This window comes from Poeciliopsis prolifica, unplaced genomic scaffold, assembly GCF_027474105.1.
Source record: "Poeciliopsis prolifica strain line A6 unplaced genomic scaffold, Auburn_PproV2 SCAFFOLD010, whole genome shotgun sequence".
Taxonomy (NCBI): Eukaryota; Metazoa; Chordata; class Actinopteri; order Cyprinodontiformes; family Poeciliidae; genus Poeciliopsis; species Poeciliopsis prolifica.
In genome coordinates this window covers 5,571,839-5,594,876 of record NW_026562385.1, presented here as the reverse complement: position 1 = coordinate 5,594,876, position 23,038 = coordinate 5,571,839, and the positions used below count along the sequence as shown (strand labels likewise).

Sequence of the window (23,038 nt, the reverse complement as noted above, 5' to 3'; positions counted from 1 at the left end):
AAAACAAATGAGTTAGTTCAGAACTTCATCAGCAGTGAATTTTAGTTGATTGTAGTAACCATTTGTGCATTTAGTGCTTAGTTATTATCGTCTCTAAAAAGAGCCAACCCAAGGTTGTACGGCTCCTTAGGCGGACTTTTTATTTGAAGGTGCACCATGGCAAGCTTGATCAATTTTGCTTTCTTCTTGCAAAGATTTACAGGTTAATGACTGAACAAACATCAAAATCAATTGGCTATGAGAGAGACTGTGTTTTGCTTCTCAGTCCCTGTAAATAATCTATTAAAAGAATAAAATTTGCAGTTCATTTTTCTAAACATTTTTTAAAAATATTTAATTTAAGCTTCATTGCTCAGGGCTTTGACAGTTGAAAAGATTTTTTTTCCTGGGTCCAGAAAATAAGCTGAGGACTGAAATTAGTCCTCGTAAATTTTAATTTACGAGGACTTTTTTAAACATCCTATAAAATGTAGCACGTGATGTTAGGCACCAAAGTGTATTTCAAAAACATACAAATAACATCAAATATAAAATAACACACACACCAAACCAAACACTTACAGCTCAGTCTAAAATTACTCATATCCCTGGCAGATTTAGGGTTAACGTAATCACTTCAGTATTTACATTTTATCATCATGTTTCTTTTGATCTGAAGAAATTTTGGAGCAGCCTCAAAGTCCTGACTTGAATCTGATAGAGTATCTGATGATGGCTATGCTGGCTTCCAACCTCAAAGACTCTAATCTCATTATCAGAGACAGTTAACTTGTTCATCAATAATTAAAACCACATTCAACTCAGGTTTCCTTTTATGGAACAGTTTACCAGAAACATGTCGATCCAGCGTATTACGACTCAGGATAAAAAAAAATCATTGTGAAAGATGATTCTCATTGCGTTTCTTCAGAGGTCACTCTGTCTGTGTGTTTAGGTCATTGTGCATTATTTATTTGTTTTACATAGCTCTGATTTGTGTGGCTGTCGTCTTCGCCAGGTCTTCTTTGTAGAAAGACATTTCTGGTCTCAAAGGAAGTTTCTGGTTAAGTGATCAGAGGAGGAACCAAGTTTCAGAAGCAACATTACGACTGTTACTCACATCTCTTAATAAAATGTTATGCATTTGTTTCCACAGCTCAGAGCTCAGCAGCAGAAAACTAATAATAATAGGATCTAAATTGGGACTCTGCTAATGTAACCTTTCAGCTATGAAAGTGTCTTTTATTACATTTTGGTGTAAACAAAGTCAAGTGAGAACATGACTTTAAAAACAAGACAATTTTCCTAATTAGAGTTATTTAATTGGTGCAAAATAATGATATATTTCTGAAGAGTTTATTGGATGAATTTGTCACCAAGCATATTAGAGTTAATAAAAAAGTGAACATTTTCAGTTATGAAGTGAGGTTTTGTTAAGAGGTTCAAAGCAGAAAATATAGTACCTAAAGTGTACTGTTGTTGGAGTCTTCATATAGCAGTAAACACAGAATAATTGTTCATGACGCTAACAGCTACCCCAAGAGGGGTCAAGACCAGACTGGACTTTTACCATCAATGACAAAATAAAATAAAAAAATATATATTGTTGCAGTTTATGCAAGTACTATTTTGTGAACCTTTTCATTTAAGTCGCAACTGCACTGGATTTTTTTTTTTTTTTTTTACAGGAGAAACGAAAGTCAGGGGCGGTGCACCACCGGTGGTCTTCCTGTGTGAAACACATAGTGAGAACGGAACATGTAAAGTGTTTCCAGTCAGAGTAAATATCCGATACAGGAAGATCCCGAGTGGCGCAAAGCCTCTTATCTTGATTTCTATTTTATTGGAAATAACCAAGAAATCCAATCCAATCACCACAACCAATTAAAGATTCTCAGAAAAGAGTGCCAATAAACTGATCTGCATTTTTTTTGTGTAAAAGAAATTCAAACTTATTTGATTTAAATTATTTTTAAAAATCCTCAAAATTTCTGTTAATTTGATTAGTATTTCTATGCTAAATTTAAAACATGACAAGGAAAGATTGCAACAATTCAACCATATTTTCATCTTTTATAAAAACTCTGTTTTTATAAAAACTCGCTCGGAAACCTCCGGTTTTTGACGGAGACGCGAAAATAATCGGTAGTATAAACATACTCACAAGAAAGACAAAAACATGTATTTTTTATTTTGCTTTTTATATATTTGTATTTTAAATATCTTCACTGAGAGTATAGCAGGAAAAATGACAAGTTCCTTTTGTGTGTGTGTGTGTGTGTGTGTGTGTGTGTGTGTGTGTGTGTGTGTGTGTGTGTGTGTGTGTGTGTGTGTGTGTGTGCGTGCATAAACTTGGCAAATAAAGCTGATTTAAATCTGATTTCTCTAAAAATATTATGTCAAAGAAATGGTTTTCTCAGATTGACTCTATATCTTTCCGAACTCAGTCTCACACCTCGTTATTTCAAAATCAACCCCATGTGTTCGGGGCTGACAGTAAGTGTTTGATGGAGTACATGTGTTCACAGATGACTCACTGTACAGTATTGTCAGAAGCTGACGTATCATAAAGGAGAGGGAAAGTCAGTGCGGAAAAAGAGTTTACAATCTATAAATTTCCAGTAAAAAGCTGTAATCTGTTGAATTTGCTGAAATTGAGCAGCATCGAAGCGCCTGTGTCTGCTAAATGTCAGCTGTCTCATTAAGAGTAAATCTGTTGCCGCCCCTGTAGGGAGTGCTGAGTGTCACCTTATGTCATAATTTCTGTGGCTGGGCTGACCAAGTCGCTTTGGGCAAGTTTGACTCTGTTTGTGTTCACATTTTCCCTATGCTTCCGCCTGTTAAGTTTTTTTTTGTTTTTGTCTGTTTGTTTTTTCAAAAGAGCATCACTGCCTGTTGGTCTGATGCTGTGTGATTGTGTCTGTCTGTGTGTGTGAAAAATTGCCTCCGTTGTCGCCTCTCCTCACCCCCTGCTGGGTCGGTCTCCTGTGCCTGCTGTGCTGATAATCAGTGTGTGACGTCGGCTGGCTCAGTTCAGCAGGAACAGGGGACTGTTCTCATTTCCACACACACACTTAAACATAAACAGAATCACACATAAACGTTGTCTTCTCTTATCACGTGGAAACACGTTTCTGTAATTTAGTCTTTAAATTTTATTTAATGACTGCCAACTGTTTTACATAAATCTGTATCTGTTTTGTGTATTTCTGGTGTAACGACTGTTAATAAATGTTCAGAAGTGCAAAGTGTTTAATAATGTTTTTTGTTTCCTGTATTGAATAAATGTTCCTTCATAAGTATTAAAGTTGATTAAAATGACATTTACTTGAATCATCACTTTGTGTGTCTTCTCTTTTTGTTATTCTGTCACTCACTTCATGAAAAATCTAACCTATGCATCATTCACTATTTCCCTCCATCGTGTCTCTGATTTCTTTTTTGAGGTCAGCCAGAGAAAATCAAGACATGCTGCAGACACCTGACAGTCTGTGGTTAAAAGCTGCACCTGGTGAATGTTGGGTGGCATTAAAAAAAAAAACAACAACATTGTCAAAAATTCTAAATAGGTTGTTTCATACTATGAACCTTTTCATTTCTGGGAGATCTGCACAATCTGGCACACCTTCTTTCACATCAGTGAAGACAAGCGGGCATTACTAGACCTGTTTTCTTGCGCACGTCCCCAAGGTTATGTCTTCTATGGTAAAATCTCCTGGTCAAATTGAAAAATGAAATCAATAAAAATGCAGCCATTAAATGACAAAATGTCTGAAGATCCAACATTACAACAAAAGCTGGCTGCTTGCAAGAAAAATATCATGGAGTAAACCAGGAAAAAAATAATGTGTAGATATGATCACATATTACAAAACCAGTTATAATGAAGATCATAAAATCAGTACAAATGTGTTGCGAAGAATAAACAAAGAATCAACAAATCAGACAAACCAGACATCTCTGAAGAGTGCAATAATCTAGCTTTCTTAACAATAATCCATATAATTCTATGTATTTGTACTGGAAAATGTTTGTTTTGGTTTGATTTCTCAACTTCCAGACATGCAGATGACAGCAATGAAATATCCTAAGTAAAATATTTTATTGGTTCCATTTAAATGAAGTCAGTAGTTTTAAACTCAGATGCAGTTTGAAGACAAAAAGAAGTTATGCAGCTGTCTTTTTTGGTCTTGAGAAAAAAAACAACATTCTAAATCCAGCCCATCAAGGCCGAAAGCCAACAACACCAACACAAACAAAATGTGGCTCAAATATTGTGCTCCAGTACCACCTTTTGTTAGTGAAAACCCCTTGTGCATGACTCAAATCCAGACGTGGACTTCAAAGTAAGAGCAAAAACTAGCAGTGATAAACGGCAAAGTAATGTCATGAAGAATCAAATTGGAATTAACAAAAGAAGGAAAGGTTACCAGGCATTACAAAATAATGATAGTCAATTTGAAACATCTGATGGAACAAGGAAAGACAAACGCAGTCAAAACAAGAGAAAAGAAAGCTATTACTGTGTGGGGTTGTTAAAACTCGAGCCCTATTTCTAAAGCACTCTCCTAGTAATGTTTTGTTTTTTTTTTACCAGTATTTAAGAAGTGCGTTTCTGGAACTGTGTAGTCTAAAATAAAAGAATAACTTCTTTACCTTATGTCAGATTAAATACAATTTTTTGCACATGTACAATGTGTACAATTTATGATTATTAATTCAACTGAATCCATGATATCTAAAGCTATGGTTATTTAGGAGAAATGAACTAGGCGAAATGTATAATTCTGCCAATAAAAATTTGCCACTCTACAAAGTTGATTATTCATTTACAGTAAAACATATTTTAAATAATAATAATGAACCAGAATTATACAAAGAAGAAAATGATTTCATAAGTGGTGTATTCTTGTTTTTATAACAGATAATTGGTTTAAGATCAAGAAATCATATCGCTTAATTCTTTGCCTGTCTTATTTATATATTGCAGGTAGGTTAGTATGCAGGTAAAGGTTCAAGAAGTGTACATATAAATCTGTCATTATATATATATATATATATATATATATATATATATATATATATATATATATATATATATATATATATATATATATATATGTACTTCAGACGGACTATTTAATAAAATTTGATCTGGGTTAAGTATGTTCAATACCTGCTTCTGACAAATTAGCCTCATTGGATTGCATATATTTTAAAGACAGGGAAATTGCACTCAGAAATATTGCTTAAAATTTTAGCAACAATAAAACTAAACTAACTAATGTGATAAGCAATATAATGACTTGTTACACTGCACATCTTTTGGTAGTAATGACTTCTTATTAGCAACAGGCAACATTATTAAGTAAGCTGCAATAATATGACGTGCTGTCCTAGAAAAGGCTCAACTTCAACCATCTCTAGAATTTTTTTTTTTTTTTTTTTTGGTGGGAACTCTTCATCACACACGCAACCACACATGGCAACGGACTTATGTAGGTCTTTGAACTGTTACAGGTTTGTTTTACCGTCCTTACAGATGTCATCCGGATGTTTATCGTTGCCGAGTTGCCGCAGCAACAGATACACGTGTCCGTCATCCAGCCCCTGACGTAAAGGCGCGACGGTTCAACGGGCGAGTTCCTGTTTCTGAGAAAGCAGCGGAGCCTCCTTCTCTGCTCGCTGTCTCACCGCGGCGCCCTCCTCCTCCTCCTCCTGCTCCTCCTCCTCCTCCTCCTCTTCGTCCTCCTCCTCCTGCTCCTCCTCTTTTGAGCCCACTTCTCTCTCCATTTATCACAGCCTTCTATAGGTTTATGGCTCCATTGTTCACCCCCACCCACTTCTATATTACAGTGTTTATCTTTCCGTGGCAGCCCTCCGGCTCCACCCCGTTCCGTAAATCCTGTGCCTGTCACACCCACGCACTCGCGCTCCCTCACCTGCCTCTACCTCTGCGGGTTGACCAATGGGAGGCCGACGCGGGAGTCGCTATGGGAACAAAACAGGTCAACAAAGGGCGGGGAATAAACCATGCAATGAGGTAAAGCCTGTCAGCATTTGAGGTGAAGCTCAGACGGAAGCGTAGACACATGAATCATTTGTATTGCTATTTTAATGATTTAAGTCGAGTAAAATAAGAACCATTTGTCTTCACTGAAAAACTTTTGTTGAGGTTAATTATACATATAGCTCATAAAGCCTGAGACATGTTGAGACATAATCTCCTACTCTAGCACGTTTTTAGTTTAGTTCACTATGAGACACATGAGAACAAATCAGAACATCGACGTTTCCAAACAAAACTGCATTATGTGACATATAGTCAATAAAGTTGTGTAACATAAAGAGGCTACTGCTATTCTCACAACATTAAAGAGAGTGACTCGCCTTGTACTTTGCAGGTTATGCAGCCTGAAAAGCAAAACCCAGGTAACCACAAAGGTGACTGTTAACCTGACTGAACATGAACCACTTTAATAAATATACATTTTGACATGATTATCAGCTTTGTTTTACAAAAACAAATTTGACATGTGTGGGGTGTATTTGTACTAATTCCATGTGTTTCTTTTCACTGCTTTCTTTTGAGATAAATGATTCAACCAGTTTTGTGCATCTTTAAGTTTTTGTCAATTCTGTGCAGAAAAGCACAAATTAGAGTAAAAATTCCTGGCATGGTATTATGAATATTGGATTGTTTTGGTTTGACTTTAACGAACGTAGTGTAATGAAAGAATAAACAAAGTTATATACAAACAAAATACATTTAAAACTAAAGAAGAGGAGTAAAGTTAAATATATGTTTACACATTCAAAGGAGTGGGTAGAAATATGAACTTATTTTTTACACCCACCCCTCTTACATTTGTATCGTTAACTTAGTCTCTATTATTTTCTTTATCATGTCTATAACTAGTAAAGTGGAGTCATAATTGCATGCCCATATAAGCATTTTTAACATGTCAGAAAATAATTTTTAAATTAATATACTACAATACAATAATATTTGACAACTTCATTAAATAGTAACAATAGCATTGTTTTATATATTTATATATCACAGACCTATTTGCTGTGTATTTTGATTCTCTTTCCTCCACTCTCACTGTTCTGCCCCACCCTGCAGCTGTGCAGCAGGTCAGCATTCTCCCTCCCTGTCTGGCTCCTTGGTTCTCACCATAAAAAAGCTGCCAATCTGGCTGCTAGAAGACATAATTGCCATTATGACTGCTGCAGCCCTGCACATCACATAGTGTACTGATTGTTCCATGGCGAAGGGGAGGAGAGGGGGGACACTGTCTCCACTGTGCAGGCGCCACACAATATTATCATAGCGTGACTACAGCTCATCCACACACAAACACGTGCAGGGTCTCGACTCCGCTGTTTTCAGCCCACTCTGGCTGTCTGTAATTTCCCAGTTAAGCACAAGGCAAACATGTTTCTATAGAGCTGAAATCCACACAACAATGCCTTTGAAAATCGCTAAAAAAAAAAAATCTTTTCAACTGTCAAAGCCCTGAGCAAACACACCAATTGCACAACGTCACTGCCAATAGGAAAAGATAGAAACAGTGGATGGAAAAGCAGTTTGCACCAGTGCAGGAACGCCCAGCTCATATGTGTCTGAGCACATGAAGCCAAGGTTTTTGGGAAAGCTGACCTTATCCCGGCTCCAGTTCCACTCCTCCATCTCCGTTTCCAAATAAAAAAAGGTCAACGTAACCGCTTAAAACGGAGGCTTAACGCTGGCCTCCTCAAGGAAAAAGCAGCTCACGCTTCAGTGAACATATTATAGACACACTTGAACCAGAAAGCCACTCTGTATTTCCATTCCAAGGAGTTGGAAATATAAGTGGACTGTGAACATAATAGTGACTCAGAGCAAAGACTATGAGCACGCTGATTAGCCACAGGAAATATCCGTTGCCACTGTAACAAAGTTGCATATTGCAGAGGGAAATGTCTTGATCATTGTTACAAGATTATGTGGTTGGTTCTGCTGCATTCATAGAGGGAACTGTCTGAGCCCGACGTAGATACTGTTGCTCTCTGCCCGGCCAAATTACAAATGCATGAGCAAGCACCGATTACATGCAGATGTTGCGATGCTCTTGTGTGACTCAAACATCCTGTACGTACGTTAACCAATACCTGAAGTAACCTTTGTCACAGAACAGATTTCAGCTGATAAAGTATCATTTATACTGGAGATACCTACTAGCTGTTCCTGCTGTTTAAACTTTGACACCTCCAGGGTCACATATGACATAAATAATTGAATAAATTCACATAAATATGCATTCCAATGAGGCTTGATTCCACTTACCTTTTCAAAATAATAACCTTTCAGCAGACATGTCGTGTCAAGCACACATTTCCACTTATTTTTTATTAGTCTGGTGTAATATTCTAAACTTGCATGCTGTGATTTCATGAGCCGTAAGCAGAAAATCCTGTTAATTACCAAAAATAAAGGCTTAAAATCATGAGGCTGTGTGTAAATAATCTTTGCAATTCGTTTCACTTAGTGAGTCAAGTCACTGACATAAATCAACTTTCCAATAATGCTGCCATTCAGGAAATGGTTATGTATGTGTCAACTGAATTAAAATTGAAACGTTTCACCTGAGAAAATCTATGTGTAATTTTGTGGTTTCACAAAATGGGTCATTTGATAAACACAGAAATCATCCACTGAAATGTGCAGTTCTATCTGAGTCATTCTAATAATAATTCTTATTGTATTATAATATTATAAGTATATAATATTATAATTGTTATCCAATTATTTTATATTATTGTCCTGCAGTATTTAATTAATCTATTTTATCTGTCAAGCTCTTCCATTAAAGTCAGTGGGTGGAGCAAACTCTGGTTTGGTTTGTATTATTAAACTGGAACCAGTTTAATAATAATAATCCAAACTGTGCAAAATAAAATGTAAATTACTTAAACCTAACATTTTAATAGTGGTACATAGACAGTTAAGCCAAATTTGTTTACACACCATTTCAGATTTATATTTAAAATGTTTTCTTTCAACCAAAAAACGCCATTTCTGAAAGAGAAATTTATATATATAATTGAAAATAACAGGAAATTTGAGTCACTTTTCAGAACGAAGGTTCGTCAGCAGCCCCAAATGTCATCTCATTCTTTGAATTTTCTTGTAGTTAATACATTTCCTTCTTCATTATAGGAAATGAATCATTGTTGCTAAAAACAGACAGTAACAAACTCACCAGAGGTCAAGCCCCATTTTGACAGACAGAGAACTGAGGACGATAGTTGGCACACAAAATCTTTTAACAGCGATACTGCTACTTTTCAAATTAGTCAGAATAAAACTACATACAATGCATCCCAAAAGAGATGACGCAAAGTGTCACATGCAACATCCGTGAAGCATCCACTGATGGAAGAAAAAGATAAAGAGGTTTATTATCAAAGCATACTTTTTACAGGGTAGACTCAGCTATTTCCAGCAAAACAAACATTCTACATACAGCTCTGGAAAAAAAATAAGAGGCCACTTAAAATGTTCAGTTTCTCTAATTTTACTTTTTATAGGTATATGTTTGAGTAAAATGAACACTTTTTTTTTATTCTATGAACTATTGACATGTCTCTGAAATTCAAACAATTTTACCAACAAATGGTCAAAATAAAGAAGATGTCTCATCATTTAATGCAAATGCAAATAATGCAAAGAAAAAAAGTTCATAAACATTTGGAAACAACAATACTAATGTTTTAACTCAGAAATCATTATTTGGTGGAATAACCATGAGGTTTTCAATCGGGTTCAGTTCAGTGATCTCTTAATTTTTTCCAGAGCTGTATACACAACTAAAAACAGCAAGGTTCTGCAGGGAGAGCGTTGAAACACAATACTTAATAAATAGGGGAAACTTGGTCAGGTATCTGCATATATTTCAGGATGTTGTGCATTCCTTAAGACAATCAGAATGAGGGGAAAACATACCTGTTTTGATAATATAACATTTCCAAAAAAAGGTTGTCTCAGCTCAATTTATCCCAGTCTCCTCTAAATGTTTCAGATTGAACATTTTTTAAGCAAAAAAATGTTCAATCTGAAATCCATTACTTGGAAAAAATGGGACAATAGCTGATTTTCAATGCTACCAAGTTTCATATATCCATAACTTAAATAGCTAAATGTGTAAAATAACATTTTGGCATTGAAAAACATTTTGGCATTGAAAATGTATATCTCTGTATACCATGTTCAATTAACAGAAGAGTGAAAATATTAGTGTCCCAACTATATTTCCCTTTTAATACCCCAAATGTAACAAACATACCATCTAAGACTTCTCTTTTATACACTATTCACAAACCTAGTCATGTGCAACTCAGTATCACATGATGGCATTTCCATGGCTTTCACACACAAATCAGAAACAAAAAATAATAAAAATAATAATTAAAAAAAATACAGTATTGATTAAAATCCAAAACGTTTAACAAAGACAAAGTCAAATGTTTTCCTGATTTGTTAAATATACAGGAGCATTTTCCAAGCTGAAACATTGGCATTAAAATGACCTACCTGCTCAATAAAACTAAAAATCAATAAGGCCTGATCATCAATAGCAGCCATGCATCGAGTGCACTGCCACAGCTACACTAAGATGAGTTATGCTGCAACATATTCAGTCTCTTGCTGTGTCAGACACACTCACAGCCTACCGCTAAACTCAAAAGCATTCTAGGAAATCTCTTTGGTACATGTGATAGCATTACACACATGCTATTTCATCTGTCTTAAAGGCAAAGAAAGAAAAAACCTTCTAAATCACAAAACTAAAGATGAGGGACTGCATTGAAATGAGACTTTGCCTCAAAATTTCATACCTATTCATATTAAGTGGAGTATCAGTAGGAGATCTCAATATGATTCATGCATTCATTTGGAGGGGAAAAAAAACAACAATGACAATATAACAGGATGTTGTCTTAACTGAACATTTAAGGTAGCATAATCGCTTTAATCTGTTTTCTGTCCCGCCGTCAGCTTGTCGGCATGTAGAGCGAAGGTCTCGGCCACAATGAGAGGGAAAACCAAAGAGGCGTCTGCATACACCTGAAATCCAACAACAGATCACAGTAACTATTTAATGAGACCACTGTTATTGTTTTATTACCCTGGCAAATTTGACTTTAAACCATTGAATGCATATCCATTGTTATTGACATGCTTTTTTCATTTAAGATAAAGGAGAGAGAAACAAAATGTGAATCTAAATTCAACTATTACACCTATAGCATTGTTCTTTGTTATCTTTGAATGAGTTGACCGTCTCATTTCCTGTCAGAAACAAACTTTCTGGTTCACTCAAAATAAATCTAAATCTACCAGGGTGTGAAAGATTTTTGGGACTTACTGTAGGATTGATTAAAAAAAAAACAGCATTAGTTCTTAGCACAAATAGTGATCCAATGTCGCCATCTTAAGGCTGAAGCATGCCTTTGCTAGAAACAATTACATCCGATGATCCCATCTGATTAGGAAAAATGCAATAAAACAAGTCTAAATTACATTCACTCTAATACGCCATAAAGATTAAACATTTCAAACAACGTTCATAAAACATCACATCACCATAGTGTGTTGTGTCTCTCAGTCACAGGAATCACTTTATAACTAAACTCCAAGTAACCACTGAATCTAACAGTCAGGTTTGTGAACTATGGGAGGAAGTTGGAGAACCAAGAGAAAACAACACACCACCATGCAGGGGGAGCCTTCTTGCTGAAAATGCATTAATGCTTTGCAGCAAGAAGGCTCCCCCTGCATGGATTCTACCAAAGTCATACATTGGTAGAATTTCTTTTTACATAAAAACCTAAAAGGAGGGACAGAGAAATAGATATTGTGCTAAAGGGGGCAATCCCGAAAGAAAAACTGTCAGAAGCTACAAAAGACCTGAGATTTGGAGTGGAGAACGACGGCTTCAAACAAAGCAAAACGACGGCTTCAAACAAGAAGCCAGAGCTACAAAGGAAAACTAAGACTGACATGAGGATCTGTACCTTAATAGGTTTGGCATCCGTCCTAATTTTTCCCCAGGATACGGCCTCGTCAGGTCGGGCCCCAGAGTCCGAACCATCAAACTCTTGACCCGTGTTCACATACACAGCGTAGTCTGCGCCGTTTCTCTGGAAGAACAACAAAGATAGGGAAAGAAAGGAATTTGTTCAGGTTTGCTCCCTAGGAATGAACTTTATTACGCTTTAAAACACTATCATAAAAGCTTTAAGACAGTTTTTTGAAAAAAATGGATTCATTTAAATCAACTTAAAAAAAAACCAACTCAAATAAAGAAGCAACAAAGGTCTCTGATGGAAGAAAGATGCAACAGGGTCCCATTAGAAATGTTCTGACCAGCATTCAGCTTCCAGCAAACCACAAAATGATGTAGTATGACGTAAAAATATTCTGACAGCACTTTCATTTCAGTCGGAGCCCAAAAAACAGCTTCTAATCCACTACTTATAATATGTTTGATCAACAGATGGTTAAATTTAATTTGAAAAAAAAAACAGAAGGTTATTTTTTTGTGCAATATGATTTGCAAAGAACATCATAGAAGGTCATTTACCATGAGGTTAGCATTGGCTATATGATGTTTCACCAACCCTCCTCCCAGGATGATCATTCCCGTTTTCTTGGCAAAAACTGCCATGCCGTTCAGTTTTCGAATGTCTGAAACAAACACCAAACTCAAAATAAGGGAGCTGTGCGACATTAACGCTGACCTTCAGCTGCAAAATCACTCCTTTGATGCCGTCATTGGTGAAAAAGAATCTATTATTGTGGAGAAGAACAGACAGATAAATGAGCTGAAGGCAACAATCGAGGAATATTCTGCCATCACAGAGCTGCTGAGGAAGGATAAAAACAAACTTGAGACCCAAATGCAGATGATTTTTCCAAGTTTTTCTGGAGCCTCTGGATGATCTCCATCGTTCCACTACTAAAGTGGAACTGCTCTGTTAAAGTGCTGCTGCTTTTTACCTTCTACGATGTCCAAAACCAAGCCGGGGTTCTTAAACGAGTGGAAGTAGATCATGTCGCCCAGAGAACCATCAGTGAGTGCAGGACTGAACACTGGGATGTTATTCTGAAACACAAAATTGACCTTTAGCAATCTGGAATAACACAAGATGAGGTTTCATGTATCACTTCACATTTCAGGGAGAAACCTTGTATGCCCAGTAGTAGACAGAGTCAGTGTTGTTTATCTCCTTGCCGAGCCGATGGATCATTTTAGAGGGAGTCCACCGGATTCCCTGAAACACACAAACTTGCTGTTTGATTTAAAGTGCTAAATATTGTGAAATGAGCATTTACATGTCCAAAAAGAGCTTCATGACAAATGCATATCTTAGTATCAGCACATTGCATTTGCGTCAAAATCAGTCGTCCACCTCTGTGTTTTGCTCCAATAGCATTTGATCCAGAATGGGCATCAGCCAGTCTTCAAACTTGCAGTAGTTATCGTTGGGGACCAGAAGGTTTCCTATCCTACACTCGGAGAAGACAGATTAGAGACAGTGGGTGGACACAAATAATTTAATATACTCTAGAATTTAATTTCATCTGATTTTATGAACAGCATTTTTATTTGCTGATTTTATACAAAATGAAAACTGGTGGAGAGTTTTAAAAAAAACCTTATTGAAAAATAGTGCATGCATGCTGTTATATCTAACAGGTAACATGAGAAGAAAGTTACACTGAAAGTTCATCTGAACTTCCTCCATCTCTGCTGTTCTTGAGCTTTGTTCTCCTATCTCCACCTCCATTCCTTCTGACCACTTCTTCACAGTCATTTCCAGAACATTTTTTTTGCTTCTTTTACAGTCATCAGAAGATGCAAAAAGTTATATCTCCCTTTGCTTCACTTTAAAAGCAGGAACCCTGTTTATGTAGACTCAAACACCAACCTGTTGATGCCTCTCAGACGCAGCTCTTTACCCGACAGACTGAAGTCTCCCAAATAAGTATGAGCCAGGCACTTAATGAAATCCTCCTCAATGCCTCCAGCTGTGGTGACAATCACATCCACCTAAAAACAAGGCAACCGATTGATAAACCACTACAGTCACATCAAATGGTTTCATTATTTTCGGCAACTTTAAGTGAACACGTTTGCACCATTTTATGCTCTGCCAGGTAGCGGATGCTCTCTCTCACTCCCGAGCTGATGAGGTTCGAGGTGTATCCCAGGAAGATGGTACAGCCAGACTTGCGGGAGGATTCGCAGGACTCTCCGGACTCATTTTCTCCGTCTACCTCGACCGGCTCCAGACGTTTCTCTATCTGTGGTAAACTTGGTTAGCAGCAGTTCAACACTGCAGAGCTCCAACATTTTATTTAGTTAAAACAGATAAAAGACTGTAAACAAAGGTGTTTTTTTTTTCTCTTTTTCTGCTATGTTAATGATACACCAATCAGTTCAGCCATTTATCCATCATTTTTTGAAAATGCATCAAAACAAAGAAACTTCCTAAATGTGTTTTCTATAAACACGTCACTAACAACATTCAATCTGATGCCCCCTCTATGAGTTTAATATAAATGAAATAGTGTTTGAAATCCTTTTTTGTTGTTGTTATTGTTGTTGGATTGAACGCTATTACCTTTATCATAGTCCAAAGAGAAAATTGAGGGAATTAAACAAAATCTGAATCAGCAGCTCAGACCAGAAAAGCAGATTTCTCTGTATGGGCTAGGAGAATCTCTCACCATCCGGTTGATCTCCTGGATGGCCAGACCCAAGCTACTGGCCTGAAAGCCTGTGGTCAGGTAGCTCTTCAGCAGCGCCTTGAGATCAACTCCCTGGTTGAAGTCGTAGCCTCGGATTTTGGGCACATCATCCGGGAGTACAGAGCTCGGCTTCAGAACTGCCTCCATGGCAATAGAGGGGGCATGGTCCGCCATTTGTCCTGTTACAAAAAATGTACTGCATGTAAACAAATGAAAAACATATATATAAATTATGCATCAAAGTGCAGAGACTATCTGGGAAAAATAAACAAATCCAGTGAAATGTGAACAGGAGTCTGGTCAGCAGCTCAGGCTGATAGTTGCTCTTTAACTGCACTATTAGAATGTAATATACAAATTATGGGATTTAATTTTTTAAAATGTTGTCATAAACTCCATGGAGGACCAAAGACTAATACGTATATATATATACACACACATACATATGCATAAATATATCAAATAGCGCACAGAATTACATGTCAACACTTGAATGAGAATGTTAAACCCATGTGGTTTGACATTAGCAGCTAAATGCTAACAGCCAGTAGCTGCTCGCTCTTCTGATTTTAAATATAACACAAGCACAAAACGTACCTTTTCTTTACAAGATGTTGTGTGATGACAGAGTGAGAAGTTCACTTCTATCACAGCACCCAATAGCAAAAATATTATAGTTTTGTAGCCCTGTACGCATAGCAAACACTGTTAGGCTAAAAGCACCCGCTACGGAAAACGCGAGTGGACAAACTTGATAACGCGCACACATTTGGGTGAAAGAAATATGTGAAAATGAATCAGCTTAAACTTGTTCACATTTTGTCACTTTTCAAGGATGATTTTTGTGTGTTTTATTTGGATTTCATGACAAATGAAATCCAATGTTTTTTGCTTTCCCAATTAAGCACAACACAGTGCTTAATTGGGAAAGCACTCATTGTCTTCAAATTTCCTTTCAAAAGTGAAAATGTCAAAAGTGTGGCATGGATTTATGTTTTGTCACCTGTATCAATAGATCTTGAGCCAGTATTTGTTAACATTACTGCTCCAACTCTTTTTGGATCTCTCTCCACCAGCATGAAGTCGTCGTCATCAGCTGTGAAGTGTTGTGTGATGTTTGTGACATTTTCAAAAAAAGCTTTGTGTGACCTTTTATATCACAGAGTCTTTGAACTCCCAGCAGCGAATAAAAGAAGGCACATGGGTCAAAATGCAAAGCCAGGAGCCCATCTGAACAGACTTGCCACACGACCTGGACAGACTATCAGGAAAGATGTGCAGCAGCAGCAACAGCATCATCCAGGCCCAAAAACTGGTGGATCAACTCCAAATTGAAGCAGGCATGGAAAGATTCAAGGTATGTGAACTCAAACATTAAGGCACATCTACAATTACTGCAGTGTGAATTTCAAACATGTCAAAGCATTTTCTTTGGTAATTAAACTAAGAATATGCTTCAAAAATCCCCATTATCCAGATTTGTTAATATTTGAACTTCTGTCTGTTGTCTGAGCAGATCTCCCTCACAGCAGCGGATTTAGTCCAATACTGTCAGGAACACAGACGCAGCGATCCTCTGCTAACCGGCATATCGGCTTCGTCCAACCCTTTCAAAGATAAGAAGACCTGTGTACTACTCTGACACCAGAAGATCCACGCTGCAATACAGGAAACTTAGACTGGGAGCGCCAAAGGATTAGTTTAGCCATTTATATTTTGCCTATCATGTATTTATGCCTCATCTGCAAATATACATATAATTTCTGACACAGAATTTTCAGGACTTTCAATGGAAAAGTTAGTTTCACAGACTTACAAACAAAAGAACAGAAGCACTTTTATTGTGCATTGTAGTTTAATTTGTTAATGCATAAATACAATAAACAATTAAATATTTGTGGTTCCTTTGAGTTTTGAACATAGACTGAATAAAAATTACAAGCTATAACTTACACAACAATAAAAAGGACCAAAACAATAGAAACATCCTTGAATTAAATCTATCATGTGACAAATAAGAGTGTAAGACAAAATGACTTGGAAAAGAATCAGGACTCCATCAACACTGAACAAAAAGTGTTCACTTTGAACATTAAAAGAAAGTAAAAGGAACAGTTTGTTATCTGGCAGTGTGACTGGGGGCCAATAAAGCTGTCGTTTTAAGCAGACAGAGCAGATTTACTCTCCCTGCCAAATAGCAGTAACTTTCTCCTGTGTTAGATTAGTTTGCTTGGTATTTGCAAGTGTATTGTCCCACACATTTGTGACATACATTGTCAGTGTAATTTCCCTTCAAATATTGGTTTATTGGATTTTCATATGGAAATATTTCTTCGTTCAGATAAAATCTACTTAAGATATATTTCACCAACAAATATAAACTGACAAAAAAAAAACAAAAAAAAAAACAGAAATGTTAATAAAGCTCAGATTTCTACTGCAGGGTTTCATATAGTACAAGAAGATTTGTAAGGCTGGGGGAAAAAATTGCTAATTTTTCTGTGCTTGTGTGTCCAGGTCCACAAGAGGCTGCAGAACCGAATCAATTAGGTGGGACGATTAACACATTTTGACAGGAATGCAGACAGAGCGGTTTAAAATCCAAGTCCAAATCTGTCAAAAAGTAAAAGGTTTATTGACAAAGCAAAGCAAAATATGCAGTTTTTTTTCTTTATCCATTGTTTAAAATGTACTCTTTGAAATCCTTTAGTGAAAATGCACTTTATTATCCTGCTTTCTTTCTATTGTCAGTGAACATATTTTAATAAATAATAAAAACTCCCTCATCGAAAGAGCCTCTTTTTTTGTTTGTTTACCATTTATCCTTAAGTTTCACAATGCAGACAGAACGATACGGCCATCAAGTGCAGATCTTGTATGAAGCTTTTTTCAAAACCTCCAGTGGCATTTTAATTCCTGGGTCTCCAGATATTCACAGTATCATCGCCGGTGGACACAGCAACTATCCCAGCCTCCACACTCAGCTGACATTCAAAGGAAATGGTAGGAGGGACAGAAACAGATGAAATAATGAAAAACGGATTAGGCCATCACTTTAACTTTTAAAAAAACAATAATATGATCATTTTATTAAAAGTAGGAGATAAATATAAAGTTTGATATTTACCTTCACCATATAAAAAGACACCTTTTAGCCACTACTGGTACAGGATCAGAAGTCATATTGTTGTATAAAGATGCAACAATATTCCTCCTGTAATTCTTAGATTTAACTAAGAAATTATTTTTGTAATCCTTATTGACTCATCAGTGCTGCATTTTAGTCTCATTTAATGTGGGTAAAAAAGGTGAGCCTTTTTATACATAGAATGTAAATAACCGGTCTCAGCTGTATTTACACAAAAGTTTTACTACTGTCATTAAACATTTATATTTTGATTTATAGAACTGACCCCATGGACTACGCCGGCATGGCACAGTGTACATAAAGTCCTTGGTGGTCCACTTGGGATATGGATCTGCAAAACACACGTGGTTACTAAACTGAGCTGGGTTCAGAAGTTAAAACAACAGAACTTCACACTGAAACCCACCTTGACAGTTTTATCAGTAGAGCAGGTGTAGAGGCTTCCTGCAGACTTGTGGACGCCAGTAACCAGAGCCGAATGTCCCACATCAAACCTGGACAGGACCTTTAAGGTGCCGGTCTGCATGGAGAAGGAGTGCAGCATGCCTTTCTTGTCTCCAGCCCAAACCTCATGGCCACTGTAGCTCATGGAGGATAAATAGGAGCTCAGCTGCAGACAGAAACATTGACGCCATCAATTTTAAGTCTGGATGCACAAGAGCAAAAATAAATGTTACAGGCAGTAATAGTTATCTCCACCTTAATTTTCTTTAATGCCCTCATGGCCCTGCAGTCATAGACTGCCACAGTGCAGTCTTCGCTCCCTGAGATGATGTATGTATCGTCAGCAGCCAGGCACATTACAGCATTGCCATGGAGATGAACACTTTTAATCAGTGGTTCAGGAGCTGGAAAACAATAACTTCTTTAGGCCATGCTGACGAGATCATTTGTACGATTAAACATTTAGAAAAAAAAATCCAGATTTACTTTAAGAGCAGGAGTAATTGTTAGCTATACAGCAAAAGTAATTTCATTCATGACTTAATTTTTAAAGCCTAAATGTTTTCTAGACACATTACAAAGAAGACCAACACTAAAACATTTTGTTGAAGAGGAAGGGAAGAAAAACTGAATTTACAGGATACAAATACTTTCACAAGGAACTCTATGTGTTAAATGTTCTCACCTCTCGTGTCATACATATTGATCCTCTTGTTAAACGTCCCAGCCAGTAAAACATCGTTCTGACAGGACAGGCAGAGAACAGCTGACCCGGTCCTGATCAGGCCTCTATTGGTGCCGCCTGCCTCCAAGTCCCACAGCCTCACTGTGCTGTCAAAGCTCCCTGAGGCCAGAAGAGGACCCTCGGATGCCAGGCACCAGACCCAGCCCTGATGAGATGTGAAGTCACCTTTCCTTCCCAGGGTGTGCAGCAGTGTACCGTTAGATCCTTCCTCCAGGTCCCAAAGTTTCACATCATAGTCTCGCGACCCCGTGGCACAAACTGCTCCCTTTCCTCCAAGCAGGAGCACAGAGTTGACCAGCGCAATGTGGCTTGAGGGTAATGTAATGCACTCCAGTGCTGGGGGAGGACTAGGACTTCTGGAAGGTTGGTGTTGGGCCATTTCCGCTCTTTCCCTGTCATTGACATGTCTTGGGGAGGCAACGTTGTTTTGGTCACGATGAGCAGCTTCTGGTCCCACATCAGCATTGAGCTCCATCCTTTCATCTTCAATCAGTGCAGCTATATCAACCTCCAGCCTGTCTTCCAATCCCGCTCTCAACTGTTCCATCTGGTCCTCAACTAACACTGGATGTATTTCACCATTCTCCACTTCCATTACTACTTCTATACCTTCATCAGCACCATAAGCAACCTCCTGTGCTGCCACTCCCACCCTAGCCTCCTCCTCTCCTTCTTCATTTTCGTTCTCTTCAGCAGCCTGTCCTCTCTCCTCCAGCCTCACTTGATCTACTTCCTCCTCTGATTGTTTGCCCACTTGCTGCACTTCACCTGCCCAGAAGGTAATGAGCTGCTCCATCTCCAGGCAAGAAGTGGGCCAGTCAAAATCATCCCTTGGCCCAACTGGAAACCTCACTCTTGATCCAATTAGTCTTTGTGCCCGAAGCTGCCAAGCTGTGGTGTCTTCACCAACTGTACTTAAAGTGCGACATACCTGAAACAAGGTAAAAGATGAGAAATCTTCTTTTCTTGCACAAGTGGTTATTACCCTGGAACTTTTTCAATTTGGTCTAATATTACATCTTCAAACTCCAGTGTATTTTATTGGCATTTCAAATAGCAGACCCAAACAAAACGGTAAATGAAATAAAGCCTTCACTGTTATTTAGCTCAAGTGTAGTCAGATTGGATAATGAATGTTTGAAGCATCAATTTTCAGATTTGTATTAGAAAAAAGAAAAACTACTTCCACTTTTCAGCTATGCACTGCTTTGTTTCTCCACAAAAATTCTGATTAAAAAAAAAATACACTGAAGCTTTTCTATGAAACGTTCAAGGGCAACTCTGACAAAGTTTCAGGCTTGTCCATCCTACCTGTGGCAGCACATTGATCAAACAATGTGCAGGAAGGTATGAAGCTATGTGAGTCAGGATCTCCCATGGTAAGAACAACAAGCCACTTGACTCAGCAGAAGCAGATGGTGAGGGACTTGGTCCTGCTGATGGTGAGCTAAGAGGAGGGGAAAGGCTGACAGGAATATGGAGGGGGGGGAAAAATGAATCATGACTCTTCCTCATCTCGATAAACATGAAGACGTAGATCGATGGAAAAAGAGGGCTTTATTACCCTTGGAGCTCCATGTTGGAACGGTCAGGACATGGAGATTTCCGCTGGTCCAGTCCGTCCGGAACTCCTTTCTCCGATTCTGTTTCATGTAGGTCAACTCTAACCTCAGACATCTCTGTTTTGACCACTAACTCAACAGCTGTAAGTAAACATCTCTCTTAATTAATGTTGCTGATTCATTAACTTTAAAAAAAAACGTCCCAAATTTTCCTAATGTGACAGTTACATCTGATATTTTGATGAAACAGTAACCATCTAGTTTAAAAATCACTATTTGTAACAGCTTTGCATACAGTTTGCTGGGTTCAAGGTGAAGTTGCTGCCTCCCGGTTGCGAGTCTTTAAAAAGGTGTTACCTCTAAAAAAGAAAAAAAAAAAAAAACACTCATCTGAAACGGAATATGACAAGCGGCAACAATCAAAACACAACCCACAGCAGTCTACCTCAGTGCTGTTAGGGAAAAAAAATCCAAAGTTCAAAATACAACTTCCGGTGCACACTGATGACGTCATTAACCGCAGCAACGTTATTGTTTTTATTTTGAGTTTTCACCTTGGAGAAGCTCGTTGTTTCTTCAGTTCTAAATTATTTTATGTTTCCTTGGGATGTTTTTCTTTTCAAGTAACCTGAGTGTTGAGTTATTATCGGGTTTTGAAGCGGGTCTAAACCTACGTCATTGCGCGACATTGTGGTAAACACTCGGAGTGGCAAGACGTTCGTGTCCGCTTCCATCATTATTTTTTTTCAGTGTTACTTTTTCTATTTTAGTCGTTTGGTCAAAGCAAAAATATGCAATCTTAAGTTATTTATTTTTTAAGTAAGTCGAAATGACTCAAAGTCCGCAGCCATCTTTTTTTCCCCCCGACTTTTCTTGTTGCCACTCAGTGGGCGCGGCCTTAAAGAAACTTACCCGAAGAAATAAAAAGCAGGAGCCCATTTTATTTAGGACTTAAATATAATTAAGCATTAATATTATTCAACTGAAGATTCTGCCTTGCTAATGCTTTGTAATACAAGGCATCATATTTACCATTGACAGCTATCCCAGTGTTGTCATTTTAGTACTTCAGGATTTTATTACGCAATATTTACTTTTTTCTCTCTGGTCTTTATTTCATATGTGACATCCCAGGCTATTTCCACACAGGATGTAGTTGCTTTGTCAGCTTTCAATAAATAAAAATTAGAGGTTTGTGTATCTATTCAGCTCATTCTCACCTAATCAACATTTGATTCATATTTTAGAACAATAAAAAAGGAAATAAAAATAGTGCATTAATTGCACACATACACTACTACTAAAATTTACCAGTCAAGGACAGTTAATTCTGAGATGTACTTGCACTAGTAATTTATAATTCAAGGAAAAAAAAATAAATGACTCCAACTCCAGGATAATTCACGTTTTATTTTGTAGAAATTTAAAAGCAAAAAAACTGCTCATGAAATATCTAAGAGTGGCATTCATTCCATATTGTTGTCAGGTGCCGTGGCACATAATCCAAACAAGACAGGTTTCAGATGTTACTCGACACAATGATTGTTCTATACATTTATCATTTACGTTAGAAAACTTCCAGCCAACTCAAAGATCTAAAAAGGAAAAGGTTTCCCCTCTTCACAATTACTACATAAGGGTACATCAGATCAAATCCCACCCGCACCACAGGTCAGCAAAAACGAAATTAAATTCATTTGCCAAGCTCTAGAATAGAAAAAGGTTGATTTGTTTTCCACATTTCCCCCTCAATTTATCTCCTGGCGTTGACTTGCCTTCAGCCCACATCAAATGTAACATAATCAGATGATAAGCTGTAAAACAAAAGAAAACTTCTCTTTAAATAAAAAGAATAAAAAAAAAAACTTTTGAAATCCAAAAAAATAAAAAGAAATTGTGCACAATAGCACAATAAAATACATAAAACAAATCAAAATAAATAAAATTGAAAAAACATGGAACTATAAAAAGAAAAAAAAATATAAGTGGAAAAACAAAATACATGGGAGTTTACTTTTTATATATATATATATATAAAACCAAATTAAACATTCTACTGTATTCGGCACAATTTCACTTATGAGCTTTTGTCAATGCTTCCTTTTGCACCTCCAAATGAGTCGTGGTCTCACTGTGGTGCTGCAGAAAGTGGTTTCAGATCCTAAACAGTCATATCAGTAAAAAAAAAAAAAAAAAAATTAATCCGTCACATTTGTGGAAGGGAAAAAATAAAAATAAAAATTAAGTCACATTAACCTACAAAATGCATAATCCATCAACAGAAGCTGGCATCTCTTTATTCAATCAGGCAGGAATAGACTTCTTTTTATGAAAACACCATCTTTGGAATTTGTTTA

General features: G+C 37.2%; 3 protein-coding genes across 4 annotated transcripts; 1 reads left to right on the top strand and 2 right to left on the bottom strand.

Moving 5' to 3' along the window:
• Window positions 1–9,401: 9,401 nt before the first annotated feature.
• On the bottom strand, window positions 9,402–17,683 carry dhps (deoxyhypusine synthase). 2 transcript variants are annotated; one of them, XM_055035795.1, is made up of 10 exons: window positions 17,599–17,683; window positions 14,762–14,961; window positions 14,171–14,335; window positions 13,960–14,081; window positions 13,441–13,537; window positions 13,216–13,302; window positions 13,028–13,133; window positions 12,612–12,715; window positions 12,043–12,168; window positions 9,402–11,092 (listed from the first exon to the last, which is right to left on the bottom strand). In XM_055035795.1, exons 2-10 carry the CDS (start codon window positions 14,954–14,956, stop codon window positions 10,997–10,999), a joined length of 1,098 nt encoding a protein of 365 aa, XP_054891770.1. In that variant the 5' UTR covers window positions 14,957–14,961; window positions 17,599–17,683; the 3' UTR covers window positions 9,402–10,996. The 2 variants fall into 2 exon arrangements, with proteins under 2 accessions (XP_054891770.1, XP_054891769.1); XM_055035794.1 differs by lacking the exon at window positions 17,599–17,683 and adding an exon at window positions 15,380–15,507.
• Window positions 16,024–16,521, top strand: LOC129363602 (guanine nucleotide-binding protein G(I)/G(S)/G(O) subunit gamma-7-like). The gene is made up of 2 exons (XM_055035796.1): window positions 16,024–16,139; window positions 16,299–16,521. Exons 1-2 carry the CDS (start codon window positions 16,056–16,058, stop codon window positions 16,422–16,424), a joined length of 210 nt encoding a protein of 69 aa, XP_054891771.1. The 5' UTR covers window positions 16,024–16,055; the 3' UTR covers window positions 16,425–16,521.
• fbxw9 (F-box and WD repeat domain containing 9) lies at window positions 17,654–21,143 on the bottom strand. The gene is made up of 8 exons (XM_055035793.1): window positions 20,977–21,143; window positions 20,684–20,822; window positions 20,431–20,584; window positions 19,060–20,050; window positions 18,630–18,778; window positions 18,337–18,540; window positions 18,196–18,261; window positions 17,654–17,766 (listed from the first exon to the last, which is right to left on the bottom strand). The coding sequence occupies exons 2-8, from the start codon at window positions 20,794–20,796 to the stop codon at window positions 17,692–17,694; spliced, it is 1,752 nt and encodes a 583-aa protein (XP_054891768.1). The 5' UTR covers window positions 20,797–20,822; window positions 20,977–21,143; the 3' UTR covers window positions 17,654–17,691.
• Between the last annotated feature and the right edge of the window lie 1,895 nt (window positions 21,144–23,038).